The sequence below is a fragment of the Brachypodium distachyon genome, chromosome 3 (genome assembly GCF_000005505.3).
Source record: "Brachypodium distachyon strain Bd21 chromosome 3, Brachypodium_distachyon_v3.0, whole genome shotgun sequence".
Lineage (NCBI taxonomy): Eukaryota > Viridiplantae > Streptophyta > Magnoliopsida > Poales > Poaceae > Brachypodium > Brachypodium distachyon.
The window spans coordinates 14,640,701-14,664,679 of NC_016133.3; the positions used below are offsets into that span (position 1 = coordinate 14,640,701).

The 23,979-nt window shown below is 44.9% G+C and overlaps 3 protein-coding genes, 1 long non-coding RNA gene and 1 pseudogene across 4 annotated transcripts; 3 read left to right on the forward strand and 2 right to left on the reverse strand.

Annotated features, from left to right (window-relative positions):
* The first annotated feature begins 354 nt into the window (after nucleotides 1-354).
* LOC100837400 (nucleolar GTP-binding protein 1) lies at nucleotides 355-6,212 on the forward strand. The gene is made up of 14 exons (XM_003573418.4): nucleotides 355-534; nucleotides 683-804; nucleotides 1,644-1,764; nucleotides 1,866-1,930; nucleotides 2,005-2,118; nucleotides 2,304-2,378; nucleotides 3,768-3,806; nucleotides 3,953-4,024; nucleotides 4,199-4,312; nucleotides 4,651-4,722; nucleotides 4,826-4,862; nucleotides 5,283-5,395; nucleotides 5,569-5,766; nucleotides 5,876-6,212. Exons 1-14 carry the CDS (start codon nucleotides 390-392, stop codon nucleotides 5,978-5,980), a joined length of 1,392 nt encoding a protein of 463 aa, XP_003573466.1. The 5' UTR covers nucleotides 355-389; the 3' UTR covers nucleotides 5,981-6,212.
* A 647-nt stretch (nucleotides 6,213-6,859) lies between these two features.
* Nucleotides 6,860-11,769, reverse strand: LOC100837704 (stomatin-like protein 2, mitochondrial). The gene is made up of 9 exons (XM_003573419.4): nucleotides 11,550-11,769; nucleotides 11,200-11,446; nucleotides 9,353-9,502; nucleotides 8,588-8,645; nucleotides 8,419-8,511; nucleotides 8,228-8,260; nucleotides 7,684-7,775; nucleotides 7,501-7,560; nucleotides 6,860-7,416 (listed from the first exon to the last, which is right to left on the reverse strand). The coding sequence occupies exons 1-9, from the start codon at nucleotides 11,660-11,662 to the stop codon at nucleotides 7,210-7,212; spliced, it is 1,053 nt and encodes a 350-aa protein (XP_003573467.1). The 5' UTR covers nucleotides 11,663-11,769; the 3' UTR covers nucleotides 6,860-7,209.
* Nucleotides 11,770-13,688: 1,919 nt separating this feature from the next.
* LOC104581267 (reticuline oxidase) lies at nucleotides 13,689-15,958 on the forward strand. The gene has a single exon (XM_010238139.3). It carries the CDS (start codon nucleotides 13,858-13,860, stop codon nucleotides 15,610-15,612), a length of 1,755 nt encoding a protein of 584 aa, XP_010236441.1. The 5' UTR covers nucleotides 13,689-13,857; the 3' UTR covers nucleotides 15,613-15,958.
* A 926-nt stretch (nucleotides 15,959-16,884) lies between these two features.
* LOC100822037 lies at nucleotides 16,885-18,491 on the forward strand (annotated as a pseudogene).
* A 1,074-nt stretch (nucleotides 18,492-19,565) lies between these two features.
* On the reverse strand, nucleotides 19,566-21,901 carry LOC112271426. The gene is made up of 2 exons (XR_002964356.1): nucleotides 21,314-21,901; nucleotides 19,566-20,074 (listed from the first exon to the last, which is right to left on the reverse strand). It is a non-coding gene; the product is annotated as an uncharacterized LOC112271426 (long non-coding RNA).
* Between the last annotated feature and the right edge of the window lie 2,078 nt (nucleotides 21,902-23,979).

Sequence of the window (23,979 nt, forward strand, 5' to 3'; positions counted from 1 at the left end):
TTCTGTCCATGGCATCGTAGGAAAGCTGGCCTTCCAACTGAGATGGCGGAAAGTTTTGTCAATTAATTTCGAACAGGACCAATTTTGTAAAAAATGTTGGCAGGTGCCACTATTCCAACAAATTTCAAGGGGTACACTGCGGACCACACCCATCCATATGACATAACAGTGCACCACTCAAATCAACACACCGGGGGCACCTCGCACACACCAACTGACAGCCGGACCAGAGAAGAGAAGAAGGCCCACTGGCATGGTGCCACCGGTTGCAGACAGCCAGACGAAGCCGAACCAAAACGCCGACGTGGACAGCCCCAGCGTCGCCCCTTTCTTCGCGGATTTAATGGGTTAAATTCCCAACTCCCACGCGACCAAAACGGGAAGAAGAAATGCGCGCAGCAGCAGGAGGCCGCGCCTTCCAGCTCCACCTCCTCTGCCCGCGCCGGCCATGGCGACCTCCTCCTCCCGCCACCGCGCCTATCTCCCACTCCGCCCCCGCGGCGGGGCGCCTCCACCACCGTCGCCCTCCCAACGGTTGGTTCCTCTTTATCTTGCTCGCCTCCGCTCGCCACCAGGGTGTTCGACGAAATGCTCGCCGCCGGTTTAGGACAGGAACAACAGGCGCGGTTCCATGCAACTCGTGGTTCTGGATATTACTAACTCGTGGTTCCATGCAACTCAGGTTTTTTGTCGACTCTGGAGCCAGGAGTTTCTGCGATATACTTGTGCCATCACATCCATTCTGCGACGTCTAGTGTTTCCTTAGAGGACAGGTCACGGACAGAGTTAACAGATGGATTAAGTGTACGCTATTTTCCAGTCCTTCACTGCTCACGTCCCTTTGAAATGTATTTCGTGTTCCATATTCAGAGGTTCTATTGTAGCGTGCGTTGCTGAAATGCAAACACTACTTCTATATGTGTACAGTGTACTTACCTGTCGTTTGCTGCTTTTCACGCTTCACATTTTGGTTGCATATTAATGAACCAAAGTTAAGCACGTTCTTAATTGTCAAGATTCATATATGCTGCTGAAATCTGAACGTATCTCTAAATTGTTTTATCACCCCGGTGACCTGTTAATTGCATGTGTGCCGACATTAATATTTTGGCTCCTCCAATTCTGCAGACTTTTCTTTTTGGTATACATGGTGATGCAAAAAGCCTGTAATGCTTGTAATGTATTACAGGATTTTTCTTATGTATATTGTCTAGTTTCTGTGTACTTTCACTAGAAGTTTTGATATACCATCACGATTTCTGATCTTGTTGTGGTTATATACTTATATGATAGTACTGCAGCTACATTCTGGATGCGTGTGGCTATTTCCGGGTTTGTTCCTAAGCCTATGTAAGCTGCCTAGTATATAAGAACCACGATGCTGGATGCTTGACTATTGCTAAAGAACAAGGAGCTGGTTACTAGTGTAATATATAAACCTTCAGCGATATGAAAGTTGAGGTTATCTGTTTCTGGTGTAGTTAGTTAATTCTTCGCACCTCAAGAGATGACATGTAACTTCTGTGCACTTCTTTAGTTGAATGCTATGCAAAAGATACTTCCATTAGCATATTGTGTATATTTGCTAATTGCTACCGGATGCGTCACAAAGATAATTTCTTTGCTATTTTATATGTATTCAGGGGGGCCTTGTGCAAAAAACTGAGATGGTTGGTGCATTTCAGAGAATACCAATGGTAATGCCTGCAACTGATATACTTATGTCAGCACAGAGGAAATCAAGAAATATACCACCCACAAAGGGTATTATTCTTCCCATTTATTGTTTCCATCTGTGGCTGCTATGACATTTCTTATAGCGTTCGGTGTCAACAAGTTTACTTCATAATCCATATGTTCTGCAGGTATAACAAACATTGCCAAGCGTGAAAGGAACAAAGGTGCAAAGCAACTTGATGCCTTAATGAAAGTAAGTCATGTGCTGTGTTTCCCTGCTAATCCAAGTAGTTTAATTGGGTTACCAAGAGCCTTTTTTATCTTCAGGAACTTTCTGTGCCACTGAGAACGTATACAGAGAACTTCCCTAGGAGGAGAGATTTGCATCCTTATGAGAGATCTCTCATTGAGTTGACTTTTGGGGAGGGATATTATGAAAAGGTATGGTTGCTATATGACCTGCCCCTCTTTGTTCTTCTGAGTATAAGCGTTGGATGGATAATTCCAGAACCCGAATTCAAAATTGACAATCTTACTAGCTCTTTTAAGTTTGAAGTGTATTTTTCATGAAATTTATGCATATTATTTCTTGAGTTATTATGATGTTGTTGACAGTGCTCTGGCAGGTACTTGGACGAGTGGATGCTCTTAGAAAAAAGATAACTTCTGTAGGGAAGCAACATGCTTCTGTCTGTGCTAAGGTTAGTGTAGATGACAATTAGTTTATATTTTTTCAGACCTTGAGGATCCCATCTTCATTCAAAACATTATCATGTCTCTTACAGCTAAAAGAAAAGAAAGCAGTACGCTCATATATCAGCCAGTACCAAATTCTAACAGTCACATAGCAAAGTAACCGACTACAGCAGCTAGAGAAACAACTGACAGAAGAGTTAAAGATTGAATCAAAATTGAATGCTCAATGAAGATTACACAAATGACTGAATCAGACCATCTGCTGACACCCACCCTGCTCTGTTAACTTCAACTCCCACGTGTCAGTATTCTACCAATGCAACTACAAACTATTCATGTACTCCCTCCGGTCAGAACTACTTGTCGAAATATTACATGTATCTAGACACTTTTTGCACATAGATACATCCGTATTTGGACAAATTTGAGACAAGTAATACTGGTCGGAGGGAGTATCCTTTTTTCTTACTAAGCAATTGATAGGTAACCTTACCAATGTAGTAACCAATAACCATCGATGACAGATAAGACAATTTATATTTCAAATTTATATTTTTAGCACATTTCATGTAATATAAAGCTTCGACAGCAAAACCTGTTACAGTGGCACTCTGGTAGGAAATGACTCAAATGAGCATGTGCCTAGGGAAGGTGATTGCGCAGTATATGCACCAACATACTCAGTAAGGTGCAGGTGTTGTGGTCAAGCTAATAACCTCCTTTTTAATATGCTATTCATCTGTGTTCTAAAGATTAGACCCTAAACCTAGATAGCCAAATGCCAAATATGTGAGCTTGTTCTCTGTGGTTGACTAATTGGCTTGTAAAAAACTGGCTTGATGATGATGATGATGTGAAGCTAAAAACTCCTCGCTAAATGGATCCGAGGCACCTGGCATATTAGAGCAAGGGCATTGGTCTTCTCCCTTAAGGCCCTGCTTCGGCTCCTCCCCTATCATTTTCTTCTTCCTGGATTCTTATCTTTGGTCTCGGCATCTGAGATCCGTCTGCTTCTTATTATTTGTCCCATTCCAATCCACTTCGAAACTCTTCTACAGTTGTATCCTTTTGTTGTCTTCTTGGTAGATGTAAGACCAAACTTCTGCAGACTGTTTCATGATTTTCAGTGTTGGGTACTGTTGATGCAGAACCCTTAACCAGTGTTGCATACATACATGGTCCTTGTAGGCTTGTACAGTTCATAAGAAAGTTGCATATACACTGAGTTGGCCTCGTAATATTTGAGTATGATGTATAACAAGGCATTGTTATGAGTTGTTGACATATAAGTTTTTTTTTAGTTCTTTTACCTACTTCAGAAGTTTCTTCCTTTTTAGTGAAATAGCTGCAGAGAATTTGTCAATTTAATTCAGGATATACATTGACCTTTGCAGTCATTAACGAAACGTGAAGCAGAGGAACGACTCAGTGAGGTTTGTTCAAGTTTAAGGCACTTCTAAATAAGTGCCCTCCTAGATCGCTGCTCTCTCTTATTATTATTCTTCGTTTACATTTATAACTCATTTATGTTTGACTTTCTGTGTTTGATGTTTCATTGCTTGCCTCTACTATTTTTCAGGGCCGGAAGGAACTTGAGGAAGTTTTCCAGCGTGGTCAGAATGCGATTGACGACTTAATAAACGTTGCAAAGGTATATTTCATACTACACATTGGAATTTGAGATTTGGAGAGGAGAAACCAAGAAAATGATTATGGCACCTTATACTTTGATTTGTTCACAATAATTTATATTTATGAGATTTATATTTTATTTATTGCACTATTAAGTACTTTGGATAATTGGATTGATCAATGAGCTATACAGGCTTTGCGTTCCATGCCAGTTGTTGATCCACATATACCAACACTTTGTCTTGTTGGATCACCCAATGTGGGAAAGTCATCATTAGTCCGCATATTATCTACAGGGAAACCTGAGGTGAGCATATCCCCGAATAGTGAATGCTGTTTGATTTAGTTGGAGTGTAGTCTGGTGATAAGCAACCATGTATTGCGGGTTAGTAATTATATGAATGTTCCAAATGGTTGTGCTCATCTGTCTCGTCAATATTACTGCTGTTTTTTTATGTTCATCCATTGGTGAGTTTCTAGTTTTATAGTTAGCATGAAAGCACAAATATTTTGATTTACTTTTAGGCCATGTTTCTATATGCTTCTTATCTACTCAAATACTTTTAAAGCCTCATTCTACTCACATTTCTTTATTTAAATGTAATTTAGCATTTCTATTGTCTTGCACTGCTTACCATTTTGCAGGTCTGTAGCTACCCTTTCACAACAAGAGGGATTCTAATGGGTCATATCGTCTCCAATCATGAACGGTTTCAGGTTCTAACATATGCATTTAAATTTCGTCCTGCTGTTAAATCAAAGCTAATTTCTTCCTTTCCTTCTGAGATCTGCCGCCACTGAACAAGTAAGATATTTGCAGGTTACTGACACTCCAGGACTTCTCACAAGACATGATGGTCAGTCAGATTTAACCTTGTTGAAGTAGTTACTAACTTGGGAGACTGCTTTCATGTTACTTCTGTAGTATTCTCCTGTCCTTGAATAAAATATGGGAAAGCAAAACCCTGCCACTGTAATGTTTGCACAGTTCTCGAAATTGCAGAGTTTGCACTGGCATGGTTCCAATTTTCCCCCATTAAATGTAGATAAATAATTGACAACAAAATGTTCTATGTTAAGTAAGATTTGTTCAACAAAGACAGTATATAAGCCTTTTGAATTCCAACTTGTTGGTACTCGAATATATATGCATGCTACAGTGTGTTGGGTCTATGTTTTCCATGTCCCATTTTAGCAAAATTTCGATGTCAGTGCAACTATACTATTCTGAAATTGCTGTATTACATGTAATCTGTTCTCATTTGTTATGTTGACAGATGACAGGAATAACATAGAGAGATTGACACTCGCTGTCCTTTCTTACATGCCAATTGCTGTCCTGTATGTTCATGATCTATCTGAAGACTGTGGGACTAAGGTGGCTGATCAGGTACATATTTTATTTACCGTGTGAGGGCTTTTTATGTCATTCATTCATTCTAGCTTCTGAAGCTCAAATATATGAAAATCATCGATCATGCAATCAGTGAGACCAAGTCACCAATTTTGCATTCTCCTACCTCAGAGGGGGTTCTACTAAACATCCTTCTTCTTTTTGTGTAGTACATCACGTACAGGCATATAAAGGAACGATTTGGCGATCGCCTATGGATCAACGTTATATCCAAATGTGATCTTCTGGACAAGACCGTACCCTCTGGCTTCGACGATTATGATGACGAAGAAGTAGGGAGATACAGAAGGTTTGGGCCAGAGGATGCCATCCGAGTATCTGTGCAGAGCCAAGTTGGCACAGAAGAGGTCAGCAACAGCAAACCTGATGACATCCTCATTTCGAATCACCTTATTTGCCTGTGTTAGGGAAGCCAAGACCCTATCCAGACTAATATGATTTTCTCTCTCTCTCCAGCTAAAGCAAAGAGTGCATCATCTACTAACCTCCCAGATGACTCGGATCAAAGCCAACAAGGGCGACAATGAAATCCAGGGAGCAGATAGCAATGCTTCTCGGTAAACTTAGACAACAAGGGAGGGGATACCTGCACGATTCCCTCCTTGATGTTTTATGTAAATCACTCATAGTTGACATCTAATCGGCTGCAATTTTGTAACCTGGGTACAAGAATTACTTTGGCATATCAAGCAAAATCGAGAGCTAGACTGAGTTCACTGTTTTGCATTGATTTTTTGTGCTTAAGGGAGAGTAAACTACTCAGCCATGAAAAGAGTTTGTTGTGACCAGCAAATCCATAGCTGCTACTCCCTCTCTCCCATATTAAGTGACTTTCTATTACATGCATTTAGACGTTTTTTAGGTATAGATACATCCATATTTGAGCAAATTTGAGTCATGCTCTGATTTCTTTGGATATCGCTTTTAATTGAATTTCCATTTTCCAAAATGGGATTTACCAAAAAATTTCATGACTCTGAGGTTCAGCCCAATCCAGCATTTCGTTCTTTTTCCGATACTAAAAAAGGATTGAAAAGGGTAAAAATTTCTTCATGTCATGAAGAATTCGATTTCTTGCATAGCAATAACTAGAATTAAAAAAAAGGAACGACAAAGCATCTGGGAATAAACGATTAATTTCTATCAATAAACCTGCTAAACTTTTGTTATGGGACCGAGCGAGTACTAGTTTTTTCACATGTTGCATTCATCTCGCGACATGCACCCCGGCAAGAATCCATCTAATTTTGCGCAAAGAACAAAGTTTCAGAATGGACCAAACTCCGAGTTTTTTTATTTTCCCCAAAACACTTAAGCTAAACTGGAGAACCGCTTTACACATAAAGACCAGAGCCAAAACTTGTTTCCAACGGCCAAACAGTAAAGAGGCATTGAAAAAGTGAACACAGGCATGCAACAAGTGAAACCAAACCCAGAACATATGAATCAGAAGCTGCAGTTGAACTTTGGTATCAAATCGTGTGCTGCTGATTCCTCCAGTGATAATCTTTCATTTACAGAAAAGCTATGCTCCTGAAAGAGCAAAACAATGTCACAGATAACCGTTTTGGTTGCCAGCCTGCACCCATTTGGCACACACAAAACCAATGTCTTGTCAATTATCATAGGAGCCTAAACCAACTCAACGTCTACCAAATCTCAACTGCCGAAGTTTGAAACCTCTAATGCTGCTAGTGTTTCCAGTGACATCCTCCTATCTAGGATCTTAACATTTGCAAAAGGAAAACAATGGACAAAAAAGGGTTCCCTTAGTACTTCAACAGAGCTCATCAGTCCTTGCGACTCTGCAGCGAGAATGTGCTGCCAATAGAAGGAATCCCACTGCCAGACATATCATCTTCTTCCTCAGCTTCTTCTGCTTCGAGGCTCACTCCTTTGGTCTTGTTGGACTGGCAAATGTGCTTGTAAATCTGCAATGACTGGGCGATCATAGATGATGGGTTGCCAGCGTCACTTGGAAGAAGAATTGTGTTGGTCTAGATTTAGTAAAGCAATGTCAGTACTTTGCAAAACACGCTGCATATTCATAAAACAGGGAAATGACACTTTCAGAATCTCACCGTCTTGGCCAGACCAGCAAATGCTTTAATGTATTGCTCAGCAACCCTCAGGTTCGCAGCCTGGAATGAGAGAGAATGGATATCATGTCGGTAGTAGCAGAACTTTAATGAAGTAATGTTTTGATTTACAACTTCTCCAGAAACAATCAAAATATTAAATTGGAAGGCAATAAATCAAGATACCTCAGCACTTCCTTCACCCTTCATTGACTCGGAGACCATTCTGATACCTTCAGCGGTCGCTTGTGACCTAGCGAGAATCGCTTCAGCCTCACCTGAAAAATTTATTACCAAAACAAATGAGCCATAATGATACAGAAATGGCCTTAAAAATACACTGGCAATCGAATTTTCAGTGTGCAAGATGAGGACCGAATAAACAGAACAAAGAGCATTACACATACTGTGAGCACAATGATGACATGACAATACAAAATATGCATGCAGAATAAACCAAAAGAAGGAATCTAATTTTCAAAGTGTGCAAGATGAGAACCGAGTAAACAGAACAATACACATACTGTGAGCACAATGATTACATAACAATACAGAATGCTCATGCGGAATAAACCAAAAGACTAAGCTAGAGCAGAGAACAGGTAAATGAGCATATTCAAAGTGAAGGATGATGGCAGAAAAAATAGGACAAACAATGCATGCTGAACAAGATGTACAGACCATCATCATGAACACATTGTAAGGTTTAGAGTAAACATATGTCACATACCCTTAGCACGGTTTGCCTGATCCAACATAGCACCTGGTTGAACAAATGTAAAGTGTCAACTATAATTTCACAAACAAATACTGCTCTTGCACAATCATATTAGAAGTAAAGGTCAAACTTATCCCTTCTCAGAAAACTGACGAACTAGAGCAATATCCACCTCAAAGAAGAACAAAAGGAGTGTTCATCACCTTCTGACTCAAGGATTTGGGCACGCTTTTTCCTTTCTGCCTCAGCTTGCATCTCCATAGCCACCTTCACACCCTTCGGAGGAGAAATATCCCCTGCATAGTCAATTTAAAAACATCAGAAGTATTACAGGTGTATAACTAAGATAGCTCAAACTGATGAAAAACATACGGATCTCATAACGGAGGCACTTCAGGCCCCAATCAACTGCAGCCTCGTTTATAGACCTCTGTGCAAAAGGAAATGCCACAGCATACATCAGAATATAGGAAGACAAAGAAGATATTATATAAAAACAGCACGGAACCACCAATACAAAGGCTCCCAAAGAAAATCTGTATCATTTTAGTTGCTTCTTGATTTGCTTGAGTAATCAATTATCACTAAAAGATGACCACTTATTAGCAACATGAACCAAAATACAGCTGCAGAATAATCTTAACAAAATAAGATGGAGACATAACCTAACCTATTGTTACTCTCATTTTTGCGTTTCTTGAAAACGCAGTAGAGAATCATTTCATGACAGCAATCCTTAGAGAAGTAAGGCAATCAAACATACATGGGAATGTACAACTGATCTTCAGAGAGGGACTCTATACACAGAATCCATTGCAGAAAACGCAAATACACCACAGGTCTATTCATTATTTGCCCCATTTAGTCTTACTGTATAAACTAGGCTGCCAAGTCCATGTTAAAATTGCAACTACTCTCCATGTGTATGTACTTATATACCACGTTGAAATTTGTAGGGCAGTTAATTTACATCAGAAATATATAAAGCATACCTACCATATACTAGCGAATTCAAATAAATGAGGCAACAGAACCTTGATTTCTTGGTATATCTATATAGTTACATGTAAATACATCCCACTGCATATTGAACTTCTTGGGATAGAAAGTAAAAGGTATGTGAACAGATTGTCATACCACAATCTTCTCATTTAGTGTGTCCCTCTCCTCAAAAGTCTTGTCTAAGGTTATCTTTCCAAGCTCACTTCTCATGGTTGTTTGAGCAAGTTGAATGACTGCAAAAATTGGATTCTCCACACCGTAGGAAGCAAGGTAGGGATCAACAATCTGCAAAGTTCACAATACAGTAAGATAGAAACTAACACAAAGAAATTGCCAGCAACAGCCTCTAATTTCCAGAATGCTGACAGCACTTCACAAAATAAACCTTGAACAAATTTCTCACTTGGGTGAATTTGCAAATACATTAGTACTTCGAATAACATCTACACCCACCAAATAACAATGACCTACCCAACAAGAATGCTCAATATAAAGCGGTTGAACAGCAAGGGAAAAAATAAACATTACTAACCAAGCAACAGATAGTAACAACAGCTTTTTGTCGACAAAAAAGAAGAAGCAGGTGGGTCACTAACTTATCTGGAAGTATCTGAGATACCATCATCATAAAGCAAGCTTAATGACTTGTATAATCAAAGTGTCAAACAAAACAAGAACAAATCCTATAATTATACAGCCAGACTGACAATCTAGCTATTCATCACAGTAACCAGTGAAACTGAAGCATTTCAACAGAATCTAGTTAAATCCAACCAAAGAATATCCTAAAGGATTAGGTGACAAGGAAATGAATGGTACATTTATATAAACACAACAATTTCACCATCTATTTGCACCCCAAAACCATCAAACAAGGATATGGCTCAATAACCTAGAAACACTTGTAGATTGTAACTGAACAACTTTCAGCAAGAAATCCTCAAACTAAATTGCAAAAGCAAACACACTCTACCAATGTAATTACTAAAGCAGAATGCCCAGGCACTTGCAATTTCACTTTCACAGGTTGTTAATTCTATGGCTCTATGTCAAATCCTGACACTTTGTGCACCTAAATACAGAGCATCATCTTTGCAACTGCATAGAACCCAAATTAAAGTGGAATGCGTGGAAGATATTAGGGAATCATCCAAATGCCAACATCTCAGTCAAAAATAAAAACTGCATATAATGCGCAATGCCATGATGCCCTACTTGTAGATTACAGGACCAGATAACTTGTCCTAATTCATCTTTGCAACTGCACCTAAAGTTCAAGCATGGCTTCAAATCTTGATTAGCCACAGAAAATAAAGAACAGAAGCAGCAAGGAACAGCATATTTAGGCACTGTCTGACGTGGATTTGTACAAATCCACATCACTTATTTCAGGGCGGAGGGAGTATTACCAATGCTACTATCGTTGAAAGTGAGACCACTCGTTTACCATATTAAATTTAGCCCAATGCAGTCATAACAAGAGGCATAATATAACCAAACAGAAATAGGAAGACCCACACCAATTGCATACCCAATACCACAATAAGCCACAACATCATATCCTGATTCCTTACAAGGTTGTCCTAATTCAAGAGGGAGCATACAGAATCTGCTCCTGTAATCTACAAGTAGGGCATCATCGCATTGCGCATTATTTCTAAGACCAGATAACTTGTCCTAATTCAAAGAGCGGGCACACAAAATCTGCTCCTGTATCTACAAACAGGGCATCACGGCATTGTTTCTAAGACCAGATGATTTGTCCTAATTCGAGAGGGAAGGTACAAAATCTGCTACTGTAATCTACAAGCAGGGTGTCAAGACATTGTTTGTAAGACCAGACCAGATGTTTTGTCGTAATGCAAGGGGATGCTGGCTCGTGAGCATACAAAACTTGAGACACACCAGAAGGCACCAAACTACCAACAAGTAAAACAGCAGCAGCACAGCACCAAAAGGGAAGGTGAACATGAGGGGTATACCTTGACGTAGAGGACGCCGTCGATCTGGATGGAGACGTTGTCCTTGGTGATGGCGGACTGGTCGGGGATGGGGATGGCCTCCTCCTTGAGCGAGTGCACGTAGGCGATGCGGTCGACAACGGGGACGAGCGCATGGATCCCGGAGCCGAGCGTCCTTTGGTACTTGCCGAAGCGCTCGATCACGAAGGCCTTCTTCTCCGGCACGATGCTCACGCCCCAGTTCACCGGCGTGGTCAGCGCGTCGAACCTGCAAACCCCACACACAGCGAGCGAGAGTTCGTCAGCCTTCCTCTGGATGGCACTGGCGAGCGGAGGAGGAGCTGGTGCGCTAGGGTTTAAGCCCGTCGTACCGTGAGACCTCGTCGCGGGCGTAGTAGCGGGACATGGAGCGAGCGGGGCCGAGCAGGCGGGGGAGGAGGAACTGCCGCGCGGGGCCGGCGGATCGCCGGAGGATGGTCGCCATCGTAGCCGGCGGTGGGGAATGCAAGGAAAGGAGTGGGTTTGGGGGAGACTTGGGTTGAAAAGAAAGAAAAGAAATGGAACGGGGATTCCGTTGATATAGGCAGACTCTCTCTCACACTTCTTTTCCAAGTCTTTTTCCCGATTTGTTCGACCAACTTGTGTTCCAAGAAGAATGAATACGGAGTAGTTTTGAAACGACTTGCGTCCCAAGACCAAGGCAGGATATTACTGCTTTGCTTTTGGTCTTTTTACCAAGCGCAAGTCACGGAATGAAGCAATAATTGCGCTGGTTAATCCAGCAAAACATTGTCTTTCCCTTGGGCTCGATCAGCGTGGGCTTTATTTCTTTCTTGCGAAGAGGATTATATGATGGTGGGCTAGAGTCAGTGTGGCCTCTTCTTTTCGGGCTTTTGGGCCTTCTCGAAAGCATTCCCGTCACCGGCCCGGCTGCTCGCCTCGAGCGAACTGGTGTTGCTGCTTGTTGGCGCAGCCGGCAAAACTGGACAGAAGCTACGGACGCTGATCAAACTCTGAAACTCTGGAAAGCAATTGCTTGACACAAGACCAAAGAGGTCTTTAATTGTTAAATGACGGCGAATGAGTCAGTCAGTGTGACGAGCAGTGTAAGAAGGGACGGCACCAACAAGACGACAGTAGCCGATCTACAGTCCAGCGGTAAGTACATACGTACGTCGGCGGTCGAACTACATAGACAAGCAGACAGGACGATAGATCGATATAAGTAATTCCTCCGTTCACATAATTCTTATCTCAAATTTGTTAAAAATGGATGTATCTTTTTCTAAAAAACGTTTAGATACATGTAATATTTCGGTAAAAATTATGAAATGGAGAGAGTAGCTTACATCATCCATGTTAATTATTAACATGAGGCCGGCAAGAAGCGAAAGAAATATACTGCTTCTGATGTTAATAGAGGGCCTGAAAATTCTGACGGCCTGCAATTTCATAGTACCGAGTACATGTATTATCCTTCCCTCTATTAGCTTTTCTTCTAAAAGCGATTCTTAAGGTTCAGCCACAACGGCCGAAGTGGTCATGTCTCGCGAGCCAAATCAAATCTTAGAAGAACCACACATTACTCAGTACTCCCTCCGCCCCGTATTAAATGACTTAAATTTGTCTAAATATGAATGTATCTATACCTAAAAAACATTTAGTAGATACATGTAATAAAAATCCACCTGACATGAGACGGAGGAAGTACGATTTAGACCAAGTCGTTGGCCAAGACAATGTTAGTTTGACCTTCTCCGGTCATCTAAAGTCTAAGTAGGTGTAAGTATTTCGGTGAGCTGCGAGTTTTCTTTTTCTTCAAAAAATAGGAAGCACCTCCACCCTCTGCATCAGCTTATCCAGCTATACATAATTTAAATCGTTGAAACTTGAAAAATACTTCTTTCGTTTCATAATTCTTATCGAATACGTTTTTTAGAAATAAATACATAACGTGATGTTAACAACCACACTGTTACGAACAAGTCGAGAAAAGAAATACGCGAAACAGAACAAAGAGACGAAAGGCAGAGACTGATGGTAGGTACGTAGTACGTATGCAGGTACATTTTTGGCAGGGCCTTCGCCGGCCTAAAGAATTAACAAGACGGTGGTGCGTGTATGTGTGGCCTTCCGGCCATAGAGACGGACGGATGGATAGTTATCCGCACGCCGCCCTGGAAACCCCTCCAAAAACCCACCGTTTCAACCGGCCCTTTCTCGTCTCCATCACTCACCACCTCTGCCCGGCTTCTCTCGTCTCGTTTCTCAACGACAACTCATAAGAGACAAGATTATCAATATTCTAGCACGGAGTATAATACATTTTCAACCAAGGCGTGCGTACGTTAGGTTGCCTGGGAAATCGAGGAAAGGTTTGTATCCTGATGCTTCGTGTTTTTTCCCGAAAAGACTTTGCTTGGACACATCAAAATGAGGGCCAAATGTTAGCCGGCGCCTAAATTGGACGAAACAGCGCCGGGGACACAAAAACCGCATGGATTACTTCTAACTGATTAATTAACTCCTTGATTAATGACGCCGGTCATCGGCGGCAAGTCAAAACAGAGAGACTCTAGTTAATCATTGAGCGCGCGCCGGGAGCAAATATAAAACGGCACCTTTGTTAACTACACTCGCACAGTTGCACTCGTAGCTAAGCTTCCACAACGCTCATCCATGGCCATGGCCGTCAGCTTCCTCCTCCTCCTCTCTCTCCTGCCCCCTCTACTCGCGACAGCAGCAGCACACGGCAGCGGCCACTTCTCCGACGCCGACGATGCCGCCGCCGCGCTGCTCACCTCGTGCCTGGCGACGGCCGGCGTGCGCAACGTGACCTCGCGCCGCTCGCCGGCCTATGCCGCCGCGCTGGCCTTCTCCGTCCAGAACCTCCGCTTCGCCTCCTCCGGCGCCGGCGCCGGGCCCGCCGCCGTGGTGGTGCCGTCGTCCCTGGCCGGCCTCCGCGCCGCCGTGCTCTGCTCGCGCGAGTCCCGCCTCGCGATCCGCCTCCGCAGCGGGGGCCACAGCTACGAGGGCCTCTCCTACACCACCAGCGGAGACGAAGAAGAAGGAGGAGGCGGCGCCTTCGTCGTGGTCGACCTCGTGGCGCTCGACGCCGTCCACGTGGACGCCGCGTCACGCACCGCCTGGGTCCAGTCGGGCGCCACGCTCGGCCAGCTGTACCACGCCGTGGCCATGGCCACGTCGTCGAGCCCGGCCAGCCTCGCCTTCTCCGCGGGCTCCTGCCCCACCGTCGGCTCCGGGGGCCACGTTGCCGGCGGCGGGTTCGGGCTCCTGTCAAGAAAACACGGCCTCGCCGCGGACAACGTGGTGGACGCCGTGCTGGTGGACGCCGGCGGCCGCGTCCTGGACCGGAGCGCCATGGGCGAGGACGTCTTCTGGGCGCTACGCGGCGGCGGTGGCGGCGCGTGGGGCGCGGTGTACGCGTGGCGGGTCCAGCTCAGCGCCGTCCCCGACCGCGTCACCGTCTTCGTGGTCAACCGGCCTGGCACGGTCGAAGCGGTGGCGCGGCTGGTGTCCACGTGGCAGCACGTGGCGCCGTGGCTGCCCGACGAGTTCTACCTTTCGGCGTTCGTTGGGGCCGGCCTACCGGAGTCAGACAAGACCGGAATTATCTCTGTCACATTTAAAGGGTTCTTCCTCGGCCCGGCACACGAAGCGATTCAGATATTATCCACAAGGTTCCCTGAAATCGGGTTGTCGGATCTTGACCCCAAGGAGATGAGCTGGATCGAGTCCGTGGTGTTCTTCTCGGGTTTGCCCGCAGGGAGCCCCGTGTCGGAGCTCACCGACCGGGTTCTCCATGGGAAGAACTACTTCAAGGCGAAATCAGACTTCGTGCGTCGTCCGATGGCCATCGATGATTTGACCAAAGCCATCGATTTCCTCTCCAAGGAGCCCAAGGCGTATGTCATCCTTGACCCCTATGGCGGGGCCATGGATCGTATCGAGGCCACCGATCTGCCCTTTCCTCATCGCAAAGGCAACATCCACGGCATCCAATATCTCATCGATTGGACGGCCGACGAGGACAGCCACAGAGACTCCTACATGGATTGGCTGCGGAGATTCTACGACTTGATGGGAGCATATGTTTCAAATGGTCCACGCACGGCGTACATAAACTACCAAGACCTTGATCTAGGTACCAACGATTGGTCCGGTCTTATGGCAAAAGGCGACGATGAGAACGCCAATCCGGTCGAGACGGCAAGAATATGGGGCGAGAGGTACTTCCTAGGCAACTACGACCGACTTGTTCGTGCAAAGACCGCCATCGACCCGGAAAACGTGTTCCGCAATGCTCAAAGCATCCCGCCCCTCTTCACCGGAGCCCGAGGGACGACTAGGAGGACGCCACGCGGCATCTCGCCTAAAGTCGCGTCCGAGGACGACAAGGCATATGATAGCTAGCGAGAGCCAAACACGTATACTCAAGATTCATAAGATTGATTTAGAGAAAGCATGTATGTAGCGCGATGCACCGAGCATCCATGGCATGACTAGGAGGTACTCCACGTGGCATTACATCCAAAGATGCGAACAAGGGGAAGGCACAGGGGTCATATAGCAAAGACATACACATACGGACGCATTTGTGAGTGAGTGTGTTTGTGTTGTACTTCTGCAATGTTGCTGTCATGGTGTCATGCATAGTGGCCGTCCAGGAGGCCAATTTGTTCTCTCTTTTGTATAGAAAGAAGGTGATCTGGATTGGTAGAGCTAAGCAGAAAACGAGAGGATTGTTATTTGGTGCGTTGCCGCTCTTGACCACTGAAATGATGGAAATTACATCACGTCGATCTGTCCTTATTGAAGGGGTCTTTGTAGAGTTGCTGTTGATGCTGATAAGTGATAACTAGAATATATAGTATATCCACACACTGACGCAAAGTATATTCTCTCTCTCTTTTTAATTTCTGCGATAACTTAAACGGATGAAAAATCACACTATATAGTTTTACAAGTCATACTAATCAACTGTTAAGATTTTCTTACATATATCAGTACGCGGACCAGTTTTAGCCCATAGCTATATCCGTCCGGTTGCTTTCATTTTTCTCGCTTTAACCATCTGCTGCCCATATAATTAAGGGTCTGCCTTGTCAACTGAATTTTGACAAGACCGACACCCTTAAAAATGCCAGCATGCATGTTTTCTCACAAAAAGAGGAGAAAATTTGTTGCCCATCTTTACGTGAGAAGTTGGATGTTTAGAATACAGTCTGGCATTCAGTGATGCCCATCTTTTTGTGAGAAGTTGGATGTGAGAAAATCTGTTGCCCATATTTGCATCGGGTATCTACCTGGGAGCGTGAAATTCAGAGAAATGCCGCGAAAAGGAAAGAAAAAACACAGTCTGAAGACAAACCTGAGCTTGCCTTATTGGCCCAAACCTCCAGCCCAACACGAACAGCATTGGAGGCCCAGTCAGCCGATGGCCTGTTCTGTTCTTTCTGCTCCTATCCTCTGTTGGTGTTGGTGTCTAAAACCGCCACTCCGTGATTCAGAACATCGGTGTACGCTATAATCTGAGAAAGAAAATAAACTCATAGCGTACGCTTTTGCCGTAGTCGAAGCAAGCCGCAGTCACATTCACACGAACAGCCGCCTTAATTGCGCTCGCATTCATCGACGGGAAATTAAGGCGAGGAAACAACTCCAGGTCAATAAACCCAGCCTAACCATGCACTCCTACGTTACTGTGTAGTCATTGTCTACTCCAGATTTGTTGCCTCTGCATAATGGCATAGAAAGTGCCCGTGCCCCTGTAGCTGTGGAGTACTGCCTAACTAGCTAGCTAGCATGATCATATTATCAAAGGCCTCTCTTGAATAGGCCGTATCACATCACATGTCTCTCTCCATCGTCGTTTCAATTCGCCCAAGGGAAAACAGTTCCGGCACTGGAGTTCAATTGTTAATTCCATGCCTTCCATGAAAACTAACCATCTGCAACCGTGCACAAGTACATATATACTCACATATACCTCCACGCCGAATCTCTCACGATCTCAAGCCTTGACGACAACAATGAATCGGCATCCCATTGGAGCTCTGCTCCTAGCTTGCCTCTTCTTGACACTCCATGAAACCATTCGCTCCGGCGCCCATGCGGCAACAACCAGCGGCAGCTTCTCCATCTTCAACCTCCGGTTCGCGCCGCCCTACATCGCCGGTCCCGCCGCCGTCGTGTTCCCCGGGTCGAAGGAAGAGCTCCGGGGAGCTGTCCTGTGCGCCCGCCACAGCATGCTGGCGATTCGGGTGCGCAGCGGCGAGGGGCAGTCGTACACCACTGAGAACCGTGTCCCCTTGGTGGTGGTCGACCTAGCGAATTTGAGCCGGGTCCGAGTCGACCCAGGCTCCGCCACGGGCTGGGCCGACCCGGGCGCGACGGTGGGGGAGTTGTACTGCTCCGTGGGCCAGTCGAGCCCGCTGGGTCGGAGTCGATTACGTCCAGACACCGATCTCGAGGCCCGACATGATCGAGATCGTCCGTAACCTGTCGACCGGGCCAACAGGGTCTATCCAGCTGGACCCCTATGGTGGGGCCATGGCGCGGGTCAGCAGCGACAAGACGCCGTTTCCGCACCGTGCCGGGAACCTCAGCATCCAGTACGGTGTGAACTGGGATACTCCATCACAAATAGACCGTGCCGGGGAGTACTTTATCGGGTGGCTAAGGTCGTTCTACGAGTACATGGCCCCCTACGTGTCCAAGGATCCCCGCGCCGCGTACGTGAACTACCTCGACCTGGGCGTGAATAACGGGACCCGTTTCGCCGGCGGTGGCCCATGCAAGAGCGCCGTTTGGGCGGGCCTACTTCGGGGATAACTTTGATCGGCTGGTCAGGGCCAAGACGACCATCGATCCTCGCAACGTGTTCATCCTGATTGCGTTGTCGGGATAAGTAAACTTGCATCCTGGATTACAGGACGGTTAGAAGCGAAGTGTCATTTGCTGCACTTTTTTTTTTTGAGAAACATTTGCTGCACTTGTTGTTCTTTCCTCTGATCCCCTCAGCTGCATTACTGCAACATGGCCTTTTTCGGACGTCGATTTCAGGCTTGGGCTTACGAAACTTGACAGCATCAGCTTTCCGGAAACGGCGAGTTCTTAGGTATTTGGGCTTGTTTTAAAGCATCAGCTGTATCGGGCCTTGGATGAAAATCTGGTTCCCCGAAACAAGCCCACGTTGAGCAGCATTTCTGAATTCTCCGAGAGTCAGGAAATAGTGTTACCCGTTGGAGGAGGCTGGGGCCCGCCCCAACTTTGAACGGGTCCATCAATCCAGCGATAAATAAATAAACCAGGTAAAAGAAAAAGGCGAGTAACGTCCTTGTCGTCGCACGTCCCGTTTCATGCACCATTGTTTTTTACTCCATCCAACAATAACAAAAAATGTCTCAAGTTTTTTAAAATTTTGATGTATCTGTACATAAACTTAGTGTACAGATGAAAAAAAAATTAGTGAAAGTTGAGACATCCTTTGTTGGAGGAGGAATACCTTTTCTGTCTCTCTCACTGTTTTGAACACTTCATAATTTCACCACAAGCGTTTAGCATTTACTTTTCCACGGCCATGTAAATTAAACAATCTCCACCGGTCGATCGCCGCCCACACGTGTACGTACTGTCCTCCTTGTATGTAGATATCCATGGATCAATCACCACACCACGACCACCGCACGTCGCTGTGCCGGGCGGGCCACGAAAACGACGCTGCCAAGGCAAATGCCACACACTTGCACTTGCACTTGCAAAACAAACACTCCCATCATGGAGCGTAAAAAGGCAGTGGGAGAGGCCCTCTCTTCTCTTTTCGTTTCTTACCATGGCCCGGCTTTGCTTTTCTGCTTTATATATCTTGGGCTTTGCTTTGCGAATTGCCGTCGCTTTCTCTTCTCTTCTCTTCCTCTCTCTTTTTTCCTTTCGAGGATCACGTGGTGGCTAGGCTAGCTAGGCTGGGAAGAAGAGAGAGGAGTCGAGAGAGAGGAGGAATATGACAAGGTAAGCTAAAGCACATCCATCATCCATGGAGGCAAGGAAAAGCGGAGTAGATCGCCATGCATATATGTGGAGAAAGCCAGAAAGGTCCGTAGTGATCGATGGGGCAGAGTTGGGCGCGCCAACGGTAACATGGCACGTCACAGCATGGCCTCGCCGTATGCGTGCACACAACTTTCATCTATACTATACTCAGAACAGCATCAACAGACATAAAACAGTCGTACCACCTCCGTCTAAACAGTACGGATCGGAGCAGTTACACAAGTGAATTGCATATAGTTGTTACTTGCTCCCTCCGATACATAATACTCTAAGTGTTAGTACAAATTTGTATTAAACATGGTAAACTTAGTACGGACCAGCAAGAGTACTCTCGGGCTCCATTCCACAATACAACGTGTATATATTTTTCTCATTTGTTCCACAATACACCTCTTTTTTTTTTGGTATCCGCACCCGTCCAATAACTATTCACATTCATTTATTATTAACCCAATATGAGTGGTCAAGCACTAGAAACGAGAGCTGCATTGGTACAAATGCACAAATCAATATGAGATGTATTTTGGAACAGAGATTACGTACAACGTACTAAATCCCCTTCCTCGGCAGAGTCCAGCTCCTGCCGCTGCCTCCTCTGGTTGGCGCCCCCCAATCCAAGGTATGGTTAAAGTTAATGTGGATGCGAGCTTCACCATCTCCGACGACTCGGCTTCTTGGGGCGCTATCATTAGAGATCACCACGGTGTCGTCATCGCTTGAGCTTGGAACAGCTTGATGAACTGCCCCAACGCCGAATCTGCTGAAGCTACTGCTTGCCTGGAAGGTGCCAAACTCCTCCGCATGTTCTCTAATCTCCCGGCAACTATTGAGAACGACAATGTCTCTGTTATTAATGCTATTAACAGCACCCAGAAATGTCACTCCCACCTGTGTGGCATCATCGAAGACATCAAGCAGATCATGTCCTTCGACCCGGGAATTACTTACCACAAGATCAACAGGTCTGATAATGAAATGGAGCATGGCTTAGCTAATTGGAGCCGTAGTGTATTGTGTAGCGGTGTTTTGTGCGACTCTGTGTCTTCCTGCGTGTTGAGCCAGGTAATCAAACTTCTAATTCCTATTAATACACGACCCACTTTTTTAAAAAAAAGTTTCAGCCCGATGAGAACTAGCAAATTAAGCGCGAGGACGTACACACGGACGTTGAAGAAACATGGTACGGTCATTGCCGTCGTCAGGGTTGTTTGCCGTTGATTAGTAGCCGCCTTTAGCTAGAATAGTGGTGTAAATAATCGTTGAAAGTTACAGCATCAATACAGTTCATCATGTGATGTGGTAGTTAAATTACAAGTCAAATTTTGATCTGCCTTTAATTGAAAATGTGCATCGAGTACTAAAATTGTTAACTCAACGTGACAACTTTTCTTACAGCCAAGGCCACTCCCAATGTATCGTCCCTTAGTTCAAAATAGGAGTAAATACTAAGAAATCATATCCCAATGCATTGTCTTAAGTGGTATCTAAAATACTAGTATTTATTTAATAGCTTTGCTATAGAGAGTTAATGATTTTGTGTTGTTTTGCGTGCACAGACGATCGCTAGCATAAGAGACCGTTTCATTATTAAAAAGATGCCATGTCAACAAAATGTTTAACATGACGTGCTAAGAGACTACTAGCATTATTGGTAGTGGCGTAAGAAAAATCTTTGCATAAGCACGCGCATGATCATAAACTGCACGACGAAACAATTAAGTTGGTACACGGCTACGACACAATAGAATTTCACGGGATCAATCATGCATGCATGCTCTCTATATATGGGCCTGTTTGGTTAGCGGCGCCTGACTTGCGCCTGAATTTTTTGTGTTTTTTGCATGCTCAGGCAGCCTGCAACAGGACTGTTTGGTTCCTGTCCTGGCCTGATAGAGTATTGCTGTAAGAGAATACACCGTTGTCTGAACATTAGCTTATCTCTCTTGCTTGTACCGTGAACAAATCAAGTAATTAATACCCAAATCAATAAAAGTCAGATCAAGATGCATGTGAGCACGTAAGGAGTTGGCGGAGATAGAACTTCATGGAAGGAGAGGCAAACCCTGTGGCCGGAGAAAATAGGGACGAGGATCCATGGATCATCTTGCTCCACCGGCAAGCCCATCGGTTGGAGCAAGGTCCGCTGGCGATCTACAGAGCGAGCTCGTCTTCCAGTCCTACGATTCATACGCGGCGGCCGCTGAACTTGTACGTAGGCTTCAAGGCTGCGACGGCTGTAGCTGACGCCGGCGACGCGGTGGCGAGCTAACCTTGCCGCTATGCTGTCGCTTTTCCTCTCCACTGAATCTTCTCTCTTGTTAGAAGTGATTAGCATCTCAGACGCGCGTGTGCAGAGTCAGGCCTCCGATTTTGAGCGCCTGAGCCAGGCTAATGATGCTCCCGTGTTGTCCAGGCCAGGCTAGCAATTGATTTCTCAGGACACCAACCAAACAAGTCTCACGCAGATCACAGGGAGGCCTCCGACCAGACACGACATGCTCAGGACACCAACCAAACAACCCCTGTATCTTTGCCAAGAATGAGAAAAAACGGAGGAGAAAACAAACCCAAATATATCCATGCGGTCGAGGTTCATTTTAGCTGCTTTGCTCCTTCATGATACTAGCAAGGTATACCAACGCTAAGCATATGCATGGATCGCTACAGTACTTCTGACTTGACATGCTTCATCAGGAGTTAGGTAGGATGCCTCTTGTTAACACGGGTTCACGAGAATATGCCTCACAAATGTGGGTACACCACGCCGTAAATTAAATCAACGGCGGCGGCGGGAAGGGGCCCGAGGTGTCGGCCGGCGCGGGGCGCTGCTGCTTTTTGTTGGTTGCCCGTCTCGTTAGACTCGTCTGCTGCGCCGCCCGAGGGCCGAGGCTGATGGTCTGGGCTGGGCTGGGCTGGGGCCCCACGCGCACTTGGCCGCCGGGGGACAGGACACCAAAATCGTCTCGTCTCGTCGCTTTCCATTTTCTCCGTGCACCGTTTAATCTTCCACGCGTCGAGCCGCCATTGTTGTTGTTTCCCGTTGATCTCCATCCTTCGAACTGGACAAACTTCCATTCATCTCTCACTCCCTAGTCTCTATAGTCTAGTCTACCCTCACTTTGGTCATACTGGGAAGTAACTTGAAGTAGTAACATGTACTCTTTTCTTTTCATAATTCTTGTCGAAATCTTACATTAACTGATGTTTTTAGGAATACATACATCCATTTTTTTGACAAATTTGAGACAAGAATGAAGGAACGGAGGAGTATATGTTACTAGTCCAAGTTACTACCTCCACAGTGGATAATAACATATATGCGATGTCATACATTGTGTCATTTATTAAGTTGTATATTTATTTTGTTTTGATTTGTGTGATGTTATGGTAACATATCTAGTTACCACAAACCTCTCTCTCGCCATTAATAACATGACACATCATCAAAATTGTTTAGTTGGTATTTTAGTTACCACCTTTGTTACTCCTACTACTACTTCAATAGTGGGTACTAACATATTTGTGGTAACATAAAAGCCTCATTTATTAGCTTTATAGACTCATTATATCCTGTAAAGTGTGATGTGATGGTAACATATGTAGTTACCCTAACCCTTTCTTTTCTCATTAAAAACATGACATATCATCAAATTGCTTAGTTGTCATTTTAATTACCATGTTCTTTACTCTGACTATGACTAGTCTAACCTTATCAGCTGCAGTGGTACTGCTACAGAAACGGCTTGATTTGGGTTATGCATTGATTAATCTAATTAACCTACTTAGTAGGACTAGCTAATTACAACGGTCTCACAATCGAAAGAGGAAGAGGTTGATTAGCACTACTATACACAGTAGCTAGCACTACGATCTGGGGCTACGCACTTGATTGAGCAGTGTACGTCTATCGCGTACAGGGATGTCACGGCTCTCCTTCTTTTTGGGCGCCAATAATTAATCGGGGGGTCAAAAGGAGCCTCAGGGATGGAAAACGAAAGCTTAAAAAGCGATAGCTGCTGCTGCTGGGTGCCCACTGGTCATCTGTCGATATCAAGCTCCCCCCCGTTTCAGCTAAGCGGTATTGAGTCGGCCAAAAGCATGTATTGTGGTACTGATTTTTTTTATACAGCTACGATTTTATATACTAGGAGTATCTCGTCGCCTTGATCTTTCACGAATTTGGACCATATATTTCGGTGAGACCCTTTACCATACCCAAAGCAAAAGTGCATCAATTAATATTTTTTCCTCGTCGAGGACTCGAGGTTCCGTTTCTCAGGTTAGATTACTGTAAGACATTTCTGGGTCGTTAGAGGTTAATCGATAGCTTCAACTCGTTGTCGGTTCCAGATCCTTCAAAGGCCACACCGATTTCTTCCAGCTGCAGCAGCACTAGAAAACAGCAGTGGGCTCCTTCAAGCATCACGCTCTTGAGGCAGTAGTAAAACGTTTTCAATTTCGTTGCATCACACTCTTCGGAGCTAATAAGACTGAGTTCGCCACTTGGTGCTCGCATTCCACGAGATGGTGTATTTGGACACCTTTCACACGTCTGCTGTCCGCATCTCAACAAGTCTTCTGACGGACCATGTACATTCCAAGTGCTAGGCAGGCAATCAGAATTAGGCGTTACTAATTGTTAGCGCGGCTGCTGATGGATTGAACAATTTGGCATATGGGGTTGTGTGCAGTCAAAAGCTTCTGGAATCCCTCTGCTTGGAAGGATTT

Coding starts and splice junctions, on each gene's coding strand:
- LOC100837400 (XM_003573418.4), top strand. CDS start 390: ATGCGCGCAGCAGCAGGAGGCCGCGCCTTCCAGCTCCACCTCCTCTGC. Junction 535..682: donor CCACCGTCGCCCTCCCAACG/GTTGGTTCCTCT, acceptor CATGCAACTCAG/GTTTTTTGTCGACTCTGGAG. Junction 4,723..4,825: donor CCAATCATGAACGGTTTCAG/GTTCTAACATAT, acceptor AGATATTTGCAG/GTTACTGACACTCCAGGACT.
- LOC100837704 (XM_003573419.4), bottom strand. CDS start 11,662: ATGGCGACCATCCTCCGGCGATCCGCCGGCCCCGCGCGGCAGTTCCTC. Junction 9,503..11,199: donor ACGGCGTCCTCTACGTCAAG/GTATACCCCTCA, acceptor TGAACTTTGCAG/ATTGTTGATCCCTACCTTGC. Junction 7,417..7,500: donor TTGCTGGTCTGGCCAAGACG/GTGAGATTCTGA, acceptor TACTAAATCTAG/ACCAACACAATTCTTCTTCC.
- LOC104581267 (XM_010238139.3), top strand. CDS start 13,858: ATGGCCATGGCCGTCAGCTTCCTCCTCCTCCTCTCTCTCCTGCCCCCT.